General features: G+C 34.2%; 1 protein-coding gene across 1 annotated transcript in view; it reads left to right on the forward strand.

Annotated features, from left to right (window-relative positions):
• Positions 1-1183: 1183 nt before the first annotated feature.
• The window catches only part of LOC18036007 (protein TSS), a 13891-nt gene continuing 1816 nt past the window's right edge, over positions 1184-13258 (forward strand). The window contains 25 exon segments of the mRNA XM_006427335.2: positions 1184-1256; positions 1481-1583; positions 1692-1753; positions 1898-1990; positions 2145-2217; positions 4083-4433; positions 4596-4657; positions 4880-5011; positions 5147-5188; positions 5294-5812; positions 6464-6615; positions 7497-8007; positions 8136-8198; positions 8285-8386; positions 8739-9053; positions 9131-9223; positions 9333-9434; positions 9530-9634; positions 9984-10117; positions 10331-10514; positions 10610-10741; positions 11420-11532; positions 11621-11702; positions 13214-13226; positions 13229-13258. The exon segment at positions 13229-13258 is cut by the window's right edge and continues 1816 nt beyond it. Coding sequence (XP_006427398.2) covers positions 1514-1583; positions 1692-1753; positions 1898-1990; positions 2145-2217; positions 4083-4433; positions 4596-4657; positions 4880-5011; positions 5147-5188; positions 5294-5812; positions 6464-6615; positions 7497-8007; positions 8136-8198; positions 8285-8386; positions 8739-9053; positions 9131-9223; positions 9333-9434; positions 9530-9634; positions 9984-10117; positions 10331-10514; positions 10610-10741; positions 11420-11532; positions 11621-11702; positions 13214-13226; positions 13229-13258 — 3535 coding nt within the window. The 5' untranslated portion in view covers positions 1184-1256; positions 1481-1513.

Genomic DNA, 13258 nt, shown 5'->3' on the forward strand with positions numbered 1-13258 from the left:
ATTCGATTAAACACAGCACAGTTGGATATTTTAGAAGATTATTACTGTGGTAATAAACGCTACCGAATCGACAGCTTAATATGATGTATATATTCACAGTGTTTTCGAAAAGACATTTCATTTGGTTGTGGAGAAAAAAAAAAGAAAAAAAAATCAAACCTGCTACATAAAAATGTGAACGCTAACTTCGATTGATCTAATTCACAAATGGGCGATGAACATTTTGCACACGCACTTGCTCGCCACAATTTTATGATGACGACATTGGCTACTACAGGAGAGGCGCTACCTACCGTGAAAAATGTGACAAAATCACTTATTCAACAAAATCTCTCCGCAAATGCTCCAGAATCTTCCCTCCATCACTTTGTCTGTAATAATGCTCCCAACCTAGCAGTCTTAAGATAATTTAATTTAATAATGACAACACTACACATATACGGCCATCAATCATATTCTTAATTTTCAAATTGTCTCGAGTCCAAGTCCTATACAGGAGTAATCATTTTTAAATAGAATAAATATCTCTCTAATAATTATGAGAGTAAATTTTTGGGTATATTATAAATTTATCTTCCAAGCAAATAGACTTCCAGCAGGCTTCGCTACAAATCTATGTATCTAGATTTTCAGTAGACTTTAAATTATAATTTATTTGTACATGTGAAAATTCAAAAAAAAAAAATTGAAGTCCCCAAATTATTTATCAAAGAAATTGAAGAATGTAATCATGTTTGATTCACTGTCTCCAGTAATTGACTTTTTTTTCTTTTTTGGTAAATGAATTTGAACTATTATGTGTTTGGGATGAAATTCAACTTACTTAATATGTAAAAAGAAGGGAGAAAAAAAAAAATTAACAAGTCAGCAAGTGACGGCTGAAAACAGCAACGGGTGGGCAAAACGAAGGGAAGAAAATGAAGGTCCCGACGAGTAATAAAACAAAAGTGGCTGCGGCCCACAATCGGGTGCCACGTGGCAAGCATTCGACGGTTGATGCTTCTCCGTTGTCGCTGGCCCCCACTTTTGCTGTTGTTGTTTTCGCGCATGGATGGTGGGCAACGGCAAAAGAGGGGCTCTTCAGTCATCTCTCTTGCTCCTATAATAATAAGGCGACATCACATTTATCATTTGAAAAAAAATTTGATATATTAAAAAAAAAAAAAAAAAAAAGAGAGAGAGAGAGAGAGCAAGAGAAAAAGAGAAGAGGAAATCAACAAGGTGAGGCTAGGATTGCTTACCAATCCTCCCAAGGGGTAAACCCATCCAAAACCCTTATCTTATCATCTATCTAGCTAGCTAGCTCTCCTTTTAAAAGTGCTTCTAAATAAGCTCTTTTTCCTCTCCCTCCTGGCCGCTCTTCCTTTCTTTTACTCTCTTCGCATGGTTCATCGACAGTGCCTTATTATTATTATTATTATTAATTCACGATTAGTGTTAGTGTTGTTGAAATTGGGTTCTTGAATTTGTGTCCTAAAAGTATAAGCTGCTTTTGAGGGAAGGGAAGATTAATATGGCTCCAAGGTCTGGAAGAGGCAAGTCCAATAAAGCCAAGGCGGACAAGAAGAAGAAAGAAGAGAAAGGTTTGAATTGTTAATCCTTTTTATTCACTTCTTTCATTGGAAAGTGCTTTTTGTAAAGTGCTTCCGCTTTCTAGCTTCCTTATGTTCATAGATTCTTTTGTTGTGCAGTAGTGCCCAGTGTTCTTGATATCACAATCATCACCCCATATGAATCACAAGTTATTCTCAAGGTATACATTTATACTTATTATTAATACTTTCTTGTTTTGCCCTCACCAGCTACGATTAGGATATTGTTTTGTAAAACTTTATAAATATAAATGAATTATTAATTAATCATCCTTTTTTTTTGTTTGATTGAAATTTGCTCAAAGGGCATCTCCACTGACAAGATACTTGATGTGAAAAAATTGTTGGCTTCCAATGTAGAAACTTGCCACCTCACAAATTATTCTCTCTCTCACGAGGTACATATATTTTATTATCTCTCCCCCCTTTTTTTTATTATATATGATTATGAATAATGATATTAAACAGTAGATACTTTTTTTTTCCCACCTTATTTTTATCTGTTTATTTCTTTATGATATTAATGCATTATTATTATTATTTTTTGATCAGGTCAGGGGGCAGAGACTGAATGATAGAGTAGAGGTTGTTACTCTGAAGCCATGTTTGCTCAGAATGGTTGAAGGTAGGTGAAGCCCTCTCGTGTCAAATTTTCTGAATTAAAAAAATCTCATGCATGTGGATGTGGGTCTCATTTTATTTGTCATTTTTAATTATTAACATTTAAATCTTTTTAGTTGTGCATTCATTGCCATACTATTTCAGTAAACTATATTCATTTTATTGTATGTTTGTAAGATTTTTTAATTCGAAATTATTTTTTTAATATTAGTGAAAAAGACAGATTAAAGTGAAAAAAATTATTGACTATATTAATTGACTAAATACATAAATAAATAAATGACAGTATTTTATTTTTTAACATTAAAAAAAAAAACCAATTTGATGCAGTCCACTTAGTCCTGCACACTCGGAACGTTACCATGCTTTTTAGAGCTGTACATTTTGGACTCAGCTGTCCTTGTCATTTCAAGTAAAAGTGGAAGCTGTCTCAAAAGTACAATAATAACGTGCATTTAAGTAACTGGCCTAAACTTCGGAAATTTCAAAAGTTACATTATACGCAGCTCATATCTGCGACCATTATTATTTATTAGTTTAATCATTAAATGACAAAATTTTGCCAATCTTGAGGGGGTACTTAAAAATGCAAGCATCTCGTCCCTTGCCCGCTTCATAGATGCTCTTACTCACCCCCTCATCTCACTCGTGCAAACCAAGAAAAAAGAAAGATTATTATTTTCCATTTATTACACAAAAAACAATAATTCCTTTTTATTGCTCCATGTTTATTATTTTATTCTATTTCTCCAGAATCTCTCTTTATCAATTAAATTTATGATATAGATATTGAAGATTTGCTTAAATCAGAAAACTTGTTCATATTTCTGGTCAATATAATACATCCCTTAAAAGGTAAAAATAGGAAAAAAACAAGAATGATGATTTTTTTTTTTTTGGGTTTTGACTGTTTTAGGCAATAAAGAAATATTTTGAATGGGTCGGAGATTACAATGAATCTATACACTTGTGGAAATTTTTTTTAAGGCATAAATAAGGGCAACTTGAGAGCATTTTGTTTTTTGTCCGCTATATATATTTTTATACAACTGCCGCCTTAGATTGGGTGCATCACTTCATTATATAATCAGTAAAAATTAATTATATAAATGGAATCATTCTCTATTACAATTATTTGACTTCATGAAATAACAACTGATGTTTTTTACCACATTGTCAAAAGAGTTCAACTTTTATTTGAAAATACACCATATAAAAGAACAAATAAAAATAAAACAAGAGTACACCATAGAAAAGAAAAAAAATAAAACAAGTTTTAGAATTAGTAGATTAGAATTGTTATAAGAAAGAGTCGTCCCTATAACTTCAATAAGCTAGCCATGTTTCTGAAGTTTGTTTTACTACCCTTACCAAACTTTTTCTAGTTGCTATTCAAATTTTTTTATTTTTTATTTTTCTAGTCAAGCATACTTAATTGAACAGTCAATTCAATATGAAAACGATTTGTCGCTTTATGATCCTAATTTTCAACCAGCCATAAATTTTAATCTATTAAAAAAATATTAGTTGGTAGAAATGTAAACAGAAGTAAGAAGGTTAGAATTAATAATTTTATCGTGAATAATTAATATGATTAGAGTTTAATAAAATTATATGTAAAGACTTATTTATAGAGTGAAAATTTTATTTTTTTATTATTTTTTAGTCTTTATAATTATAATTTAATCTAGAAGTATTTTAATTATAAAAAATATTTTTAAAAATAAGTTTGACGAATAGTTTAGTGCTTATAATTATTTTCTACTTATAATTAAGTTAATATTTAATTGAAAGAACTAAAATAATAAAAGAAAAAACCTTTGCCCGGCAATTCCTTGTTATTTACATTTTTGGCGCTGTCCTTGGCAGAGGACTACACCGAGGAATCTCAGGCCGTGGCACACCTGCGGCGGCTTCTCGACATCGTCGCGTGCACCACACGGTTCTCCAAGTCCAGAAACTCCCGATTGCCGCCATCGTCAGAGTCATGTGCCAAAAAGAACGGCAGTAGGCCCCACCAACCTTCACCAAACTCTGCCGCTCTGTCTGATGGAGCAGCAACAGCAGCAGCAGATAACCGAAGCGGGCCCCGCGCCACGTCATCGCCAGTTTCATCGGCGGTTTCTCCGAGTCTGGACATGGCGGCCATTCACCCGACGCCGAAACTCTCCGAGTTTTATGACTTCTTCTCTTTCTCTCACCTCACTCCCCCCATCTTAAGTAAGCCTAATGTTCATTTATTTATTTGTCTTCGTTTCTTACATGGTTGATCAAAAAAAAAAAAAAAAGAAAAGAAAGAGGAAAATGATATAAATATATGTGATTTATTTGAATATGAAATTTGTTTATTGATTTTAATTTTTAATAATTTTGATTTTGAAGATTTGAGAAAATGTGAACGCAAAGAAGGAGACAAGCGCGACGGTGATTATTTTGAAATTCAGGTGCCATTTAATATAAAGTTCTGATTATTGTTGTTTGTTGTTTATGGACTAATTAATTGTAGAGTTATTCAACTCGTTATTTTTGCTGATGAATTGGCCAATGAGTGTTAAAGATTTAATAATCATTGTCTGCTAATTAATAAGAATGCATGGATTATTTTCATGTCTTTGTAAGTAATGTGAGTATTTGAAAGTGCGGGAAACTGTATTTTGTGCTTACAGATAAAAATCTGCAATGGAAAGCTTATACAAGTAGTTGCATCAGTAAAAGGGTTCTATACTTTGGGCAAGCAGTTTTTCCAAAGCAACTCCCTGGTGGATCTTCTGCAAAATCTCAGTCGAGCTTTTGCCAATGTGGGTACTCAATAGTTGAATCTACAGATTATTTTTTTCTTTTTTACCTGAATGCATCTTTTTTTCCTCCATAAATTCAATTAGCTTACCCATCAATTGTTTTGTTAATAATTATGGTCATTATGCGTGATGCAGGCATATGAATCCCTAATGAAAGCTTTTGTTGAACATAATAAGGTAACAATTTCTGTGCTGACATAGTTTATTACCAATTCAAATTCCAATTCAAATGTGATTTTAACTTGATTTTACTGATATAGTATATTCAATATCCTTCTTCAGTTTGGTAATCTTCCCTATGGATTTCGAGTTAATACATGGCTTGTACCTCCATCTGTTGCTGAGTCTCCATCAAATTTCCCATGCCTACCGGCAGAAGATGAGAATTGGGGTGGCAATGGCGGAGGCCAGGGAAGAGATGGAGAACGTGATTTACGACCGTGGGCGACGGAATTTGCTATACTGGCTAGGCTTCCTTGCAAAACTGAAGAGGAGAGGGTGGTTAGAGATCGGAAGGCCTTTTTGCTTCATAACCAATTTGTTGATGCTGTTGGATCAATACGCCGTCTCATTGATTCAAATTTACACACTCAAGATACAATCAATGTCCAAAAGGGGGCAATCTTGCATGAAGATCGTGTGGGAGACTTGTCCATTACAGTAAAACGTGATACAGTAGATGCAAGCTTGAAGTCTGAGGTTCCTATTAAAGGAAATCAGTTATCTGGTACGTCTACTGCAGAAGTTGCTCAAAGGAATTTACTAAAAGGTGTTACTGCAGATGAGAGTGTAGTTGTTCACGTAAGTCGATTTCTCCTTTACTTCTTATGCTTACGTTCACAGACCACACACATAAAAGACATTCATCACAGCTGAAATTACTTACGTGGGCGGAATAATATAGCTCTACCTTTGTCAGGGAGTGATTTTTCTGTCGGATTAAGATGTTTCACTCTTTATCTGATATCTAGCATTTGATGATGGCCTAAAATACCCATCCTCTTCATTCTCTCTTTCTACACATTTATGAATGCACAAGAAAGTCAATTTTAGGTTCTTTCCTAAGAATCACTACTCGTTACTAACCTTATATATCTGGTTTAGCTTCATGAATCTTATGTTGCCATTCTGTTTGGTGACTCCCTATTCTGTTGAAATCACTTGATAGCAGGTCTTTCTACCCATTTTATCCATATCCCTCTGATTTTCTACTTGTAGTTTGCTCCAGCTTAATGTCATCAACCCTTTTTGGGGAAGCCTATTAACCTTGGTTGGGCATGCTTGTATTATATCAACTAGTGATACAATTGCTAAAGTTTTCAGCATGGTAGATCTTGAAATAAAATTTTCTTGAAATATCTAGATTTATCTTCCTTTTCTTTTTCTCTTTCTTTTATTTTAGTTTCAAAGATTTTGTTATAAAGAGAACTGAAACAATATAGTTTTTGGCAGGATACCTCCTCATTGGGTACCGTCATTGTAAGACACTGTGGATACACCGCCGTAGTAAAGGTTGTTGGTGATGTGACGGAGAAGTTTGGCACACAAGATATTGAAATTGAAGATCAACCTGATGGAGGAGCTAATTCTCTTAATATTAACAGGTCTGAAATTGTAACACAATGCTTCCTCTGTCGATTCCTCTTAGCACACAAAGACTAGGAAATCTACAGATGGAGAATGGCTGTAAGATATGAAAAATTATCTTTCAACCACTAACCGTTTTAAGCTATTCTGCAAGATATCTTAGAAATGCTAACTGGTACGAGCTTCTTTGCTTAGTGTCTATCACAGTTGAATTCATGATGCAGAGCATTGTTATTCTCCTTATTTTTACCAGATAGAACAGGATTGAAATGCTGGTGTTGGGGATTCTTAAGAAAGGATAGCACCTGCTCCTTTTTCTTCCTGTTTAGATGGGATCTAATCAGTAGGTGTCTGAACTCTTAAGGGGAGTTGATGTCAGATTTCTAAACCAGGTTTTCTTCAAGTGTTAAGTTTATGAATAGGCCAAAGAAAAGAAAGCTGATATCTAGTTAGGGATATGTACTCCTCTTTCAGCATCCTATGGACCAGAAAATGGCTTTTCCTCCATTAAAATATGTATGAGATTCTTCACTGTATGGGGATGCTTCACCTCTGCATAGTTGTAGACCACCTAAAAAATAACGAGTGGTTGCAGGAAACATTAAGTCATGGCTTTCACAATAATGGTTGAGTGTTTATAGTTATGTGCCTTGACATTGGTTTGTAATTGTTATATTAACAAAATAACCAACAGACATCGTTGATGATGTTCAAATAAAGGATAAAGGGAAGTATAATTACAGTGGATGCTCAGTTGCTGAAATAGGTCATCAGCTTTTTGGATTGTGCTATTTCAGAAAGTATTTAGACCTTCTTTGGTGGATTCTGCCTTTGTTTCGTATACTCTTATATCTTTCTCCATTTAAGTTGTTCTGACAGGGTAAACTATTTATTGCAGCTTAAGGCTTGTACTTCAGAAGTCTTTCAGTGCTGAGTCAGCTAGAGGAGACCAGTCACCTCTGTGCAATTTGGATAATTCAGAAGCTCTTAGAAGTCTTGTACGAAGAGTTATTAAACAGAGTATAGCAAAGCTAGAGCTGGAGCCAACTGCGTCAGAAAGATCTATTAGATGGGAACTTGGTTCTTGTTGGGTGCAACATCTACAAAAGCAGGAAACCCCAACAGATACCAAGTCAACGAGGTCTGGGGATGATATTGAGACTGAACATGCTGTCAAAGGTCTTGGGAAGCAATTTAAATTTTTGAAGAAGAGGGAGAACAGACCTAACCTTGTTGGTAGCAATAATGAGGCTAACGAAGATGACAATGGACCGTGCAGCATGAATGTGGGAACTAATGGCAGACAGCAAAGCAATGGCGAGCTCAATTGTGAGATGGAATTGAAAAAACTAATTTCTGAAGAATCCTTCTTGCGATTGAAAGAAACTGGCACTGGCCTTCATTCAAAGGTTGCAAAATCTCAATTTTGTTTTGTATTTCAACTGTAAAGTTTGCTACTTTTTGTGTTTTCATTATGGTAAATTTGGTTTGTTTTATTTTCATAAGGAATGACTGGTAAAATTAATTTCTTGTGCAGGCAGTGGATGAGCTTATGAAAATGACATACAAATATTATGATGACATTGCTTTACCAAAGCTGGTACTATTTAATTTATTTAGGGCCTTTGTTGCAGCCAATTTAGACGTGTGGGGATGGTTTATGGACTAATTTGCATTCTTTATTAGGTAACAGACTTTGGATCACTTGAACTTTCTCCGGTTGATGGCCGCACACTGACAGACTTTATGCATTTAAGGGGACTACAAATGCGCTCTTTAGGTCGCGTGGTGAGGAATTTCTCCCTCTCTTTCTCTCTCAGACATGCAACCTATTCACCCGTGGAAATCGGAATAAACAAATGTTGTCTTTCTTTATGTAAACAAAGCCCCTAAGTTATCTTTCTATATGTAAACAATCTCCCCAAGTCTTTCTGGATTGAATTATCAATGTTCCTTTTTGAAAATTGTACTACATGATAGAATTTTTGACATGGTGAACTTTTCCAAGATATTGAATTATTGTCGTCTTTAGATATTACTGTATGTTGTGTGACATACAATATTTTGAGAAATTGACATGCTAATACTTGAAAGCCTGGTATTCTTCTTCTGTTGGTTCTAATCCCATTTACAAATTCAGGTTGAACTTGCAGAGAAGCTTCCTCACATACAATCACTTTGTATTCATGAGATGGTTACTCGAGCGTTCAAGCATGTACTTAAAGGAGTCATTGCATCTGTTGACTATTTATCAGACCTATCTGCAGCTATAGCTTCTTCCCTAAATTTCTTATTTGGCTGTTGTGAGATGGAAGATGACCAAAGCTTGAATGAAGATCATATCCTTAGATTGCAGTGGCTACGAACATTTCTTGGCAGAAGATTTGGTTGGTACCTGAAAGACGAGTTTCTGCATTTGAGAAAGATTTCAATTCTACGTGGGCTTTGCCATAAGGTAAGGTACTGTCTTTTCGGTTCCTTTGGCAGCGGATTATTTTCAAAGCTTGAATTTTGCTTGTAAACTTTACCCAGGTTGGGTTGGAGTTGGTTCCAAGAGATTATGATATGGAATGCCCAAACCCATTCACGAGAGATGATATTGTCAGCATGGTTCCTGTGTGCAAGGTGAGACTATTTTCTCTCTTAATTGTGTTTTGATTTAGTTTTTACATTCTCAATGAGTCACTCATTTGTAAATTGAATGTAATTGTGCTATTTTTATGGCATTCTACAGCATGTAGGTTGCACTTCAGCGGATGGACGGACTTTATTAGAGTCATCCAAAATTGCCCTTGATAAAGGAAAACTAGAAGATGCTGTAAATTATGGGACAAAGGTAATAACCCACTCGATCTATACGTAAGAATTACATTATTCTTTTCATAATAAGGCATCTCTTGATCTCATATGATGTATTACTTGCATTGGAAGGCACTGGCAAGGATGATAGCTGTTTGTGGTCCCTACCATCGGACTACTGCAAGTGCTTACAGTCTTCTAGCTGTAGTTCTCTACCATACTGGAGACTTTAATCAGGTACGACAATCTTCAGTTGTATTTCAGTGTTAACTTGGTGATTCTAAGTCGAGTATAATTATAACGTCCTTCTGTACGGAGGTTCTCATTCAGTGGGACATTTGATTTGAAACTGTGTTATGGCTTGTTTTTATGGTCTTGTATAAAGATATGCATTAGGAATTATAATTTTCTGGACTTAGGAATTACATGGACAGGCATTAGCATAATTTTGATATCAGATTATATATTTTAACTAAATCAAACACGTTCATGGTTCTTATGTTCTGGCATTTGGTCTAATGGCATCTGCGTCTGAGTGTTAGAATAGCGTTCGTATGTACTCAAGATATCTTCTTCTTCATTTTAGGCAACTATATATCAGCAGAAGGCATTGGATATTAATGAGAGGGAACTTGGTCTTGACCATCCAGATACAATGAAAAGCTATGGGGATCTTTCAGTTTTCTATTATCGCCTTCAACACATTGAATTGGCTCTTAAGTAAGTAGCACTGCTTGATTTACCAGAGCAACTTTGTGATTTTCATTCTTTCACTGATTAAGGTTTATTTATTCATAAATTAAATTGGAAGTTTCGAAAAATGTGACCTTTGAATTGAATCTGCTTCGAACGAATGCAGTTTTTATCTACCTACTTTAGCTTTTATTTGTCTTTTATTGGCTCTAGCTCCTGATCATACCGTACCATTGGCAGATATGTAAATCGTGCCTTATTCCTTTTGCATTTTACTTGTGGACTTTCACATCCAAACACGGCTGCAACATACATTAATGTGGCTATGATGGAAGAGGGCATGGGAAATGTTCATCTTTCTCTTAGATATTTGCATGAAGCCCTTAAATGCAACCAAAGACTATTAGGAGGTGACCATATACAGGTTTTTCTCTCTCTATTTACGCATGTATACACACTCTTTAGAATTATAAATCTTTCTGTAAACTCAGAATTTTGTTTGATTTCTTCACGTGACAGACAGCTGCAAGTTATCATGCCATAGCCATAGCTCTTTCTTTGATGGAGGCATATTCACTAAGTGTGCAACATGAGCAAACTACACTTAAGATTCTCCAAGCAAAGCTTGGACTAGAAGATCTGCGTACTCAGGTGACTACATGTAGTCATATTTTAATTGGTTCTGTTGTGCAATTTGGCTAGTTGGCTTCTCTCTTGTCAATCTTTTACAGGTGATATTATGATATAAAACAAATTGTATTGGAGGCATATTTTTGGTGTCAAATATGGATATGACTTATTCATTAATCGTATTGAAATATCAAAATACGGATATGACCCGTTTATTAATCGTGTTCACTTGTTTAATATTAAATACAAACAAATTAAAAATTAATTTTAAAATAACAAATGTGTCAAAAAAATGAGTTATAAATAAGTTAAAATGACATAAGTATGACATGAATAAGTTTATAACATAATGTGAGTATGACATGAGTCATAAATTTAGTGTTTAGTATATATTTTAGTTTTTTTTCCAATAATATTAACACATAATAATTGATATTTGTGTTATAAACGTATAATCATATTGAGATGGTCCAAAACAGATACGACATGGTTATTTATCGTGTTGTGTCAACTCATTTATTAATCGTGTCAATATTTGTCAACACGAATATGGGTCATATGTCATATTATGTTGTGTAATCGTGTCGTAATCCATTTTCCCACCTCAAATCTTAACTGTCATAAGAGAATTTCTCAAGTTCCATATTATTGATGGGAAGAGAATTTTGTTATTTTGTTGTATTTTTTTTCGTTTTACAGGATGCTGCTGCATGGCTGGAGTATTTTGAATCAAAAGCTCTAGAGCAGCAAGAAGCGGCACGGAATGGAACTCCAAAGCCAGATGCATCCATAGCGAGTAAAGGTCACCTTAGGTATTAACAGGGTATTCCCACATTACTTGTTTCTAAATTGTTGATTATTTCTTGTGGCACCAAGACCTATAATGATCGCTTTTTGCAGTGTATCAGATCTCCTGGATTACATTAGTCCTGGTCAAGATTCTAAAAGAAGCGAAGCACATAGGAAACAACGACGTGCAAAGGTAGTATATACTTAGTGCCTGTTTAGTATGACTTATCTAATAGTCATAAATTTTTATTTAATCCCATAAGCTGTTATCAATTTTTTTTTGTTGTTTAATTGTTTTTTCGTAGAGCTCTTGAAAATTAAATAAGTTATTTTGCCTCTACTACCAAAAGCTCAAATTTTGTGCTTTTGAGAGTAGAGGTTAAAAAGTTTTTTTTAAATCTTAAAATATCTAAAATATTTTCTACTTATTTGACAATCTTATTTTATTCTTTCCAAAACATAACTTTAAAAAATTTACTTATTAAAGTAATTTTATAATTTTTAATAAAAGCTCTTATTGACAACCAAACAACACAAATTTTTTGGGTAAAAACTTTACTTATAAAATCTTTACTAACAAAAGCTCTACTCAGATAAGATCTATTTGAAAAGCTATGTCAAATGAAGCATTAAGCCTGCTGCTGTTCTCTGTTCCTTTTTTCTTGTGATGTCATCTGAATGGATTCTTAAACTAATTGTAGTTAGGATTTGGTATTTTAGAGTACACTCTGCTGGCTGCATATAGTTTTGGATTTGCTGATGACACGAGTAAACTTGTTGGCCATGCAAAATGCAACTATATATCAGCAGGATAATAGTTCTACTTTTCTGAGTGAACTCTGAAGGCACCAATTATAACATCCATTTCTAGCATAGAATCCCCCGCCCAACAAAAAGAAATCTAACATGCTTATACAGATCGCAGACATGATTGAAACTTTAGAAGTTTCTGATCTATTGATGGCCATAGATTGGGCCAGCTGATAGTTAGTAGGCAATGATGGAGGGTTGCTTGGTCAAGCTGCTAGTTCTTTGGAAATTCAGAGATGATGAGCAGAACGAGTGATAATTTTTGTTTTCCCCCATAATCTTGAACAGAGTGGGAAGAAACCATTAATTTGAAGTGCAATGGATGGATATGACAGATCTATCATTTTGGCTAGTAGATGGAGTTCTTCCATTCTACTGTTATTTACTGGCTGTTTTTATTGATTCTAGAAAAACATTTTTTGATTTGGCAGTTGGAGTTTTTCCCTTTTTTTTTTTCTCCCCATTTTGTAGGCCTTAGAGAACCAAATAATACTACATATTAGATAGACAGGATTATTATGTGCTAATTTGAAGTATTACCTGGTTGACAATTTAAGACACTAGTAAAGTATTTTGCTATGATTATTTTTTTTTGAGAATTCCATGATTCAAAAGGCCGAAGAATTTCATTAGTTTAACATAGTATATATTAGCATAATTTCTCACTGAGTGTTTTTTTCAACATTTCAGGCATGTACATATCAAATTCCCATTATGTTCCACTGAATTCTGCCTCATGTTATGTCCGGATTTGTTGTAATAAATTTTGCTACTGTAAAATTACAAGATGATTGTAACTTAAAATGAACTATTTCTATTTGCTCAATTTTTGACATTTTATATGCATACAAGTTAAAAAGGTTTTGTTTATTTTTATTTTTTTTATTTTTTCAGGTAATGCAGATTAGGGAAAGATTCATGGAGCACATCATGATATGA

Source organism: Citrus clementina, unplaced genomic scaffold (genome assembly GCF_000493195.1).
Source record: "Citrus clementina cultivar Clemenules unplaced genomic scaffold, Citrus_clementina_v1.0 scaffold_7, whole genome shotgun sequence".
In the NCBI taxonomy this organism is placed as follows: domain Eukaryota; kingdom Viridiplantae; phylum Streptophyta; class Magnoliopsida; order Sapindales; family Rutaceae; genus Citrus; species Citrus x clementina.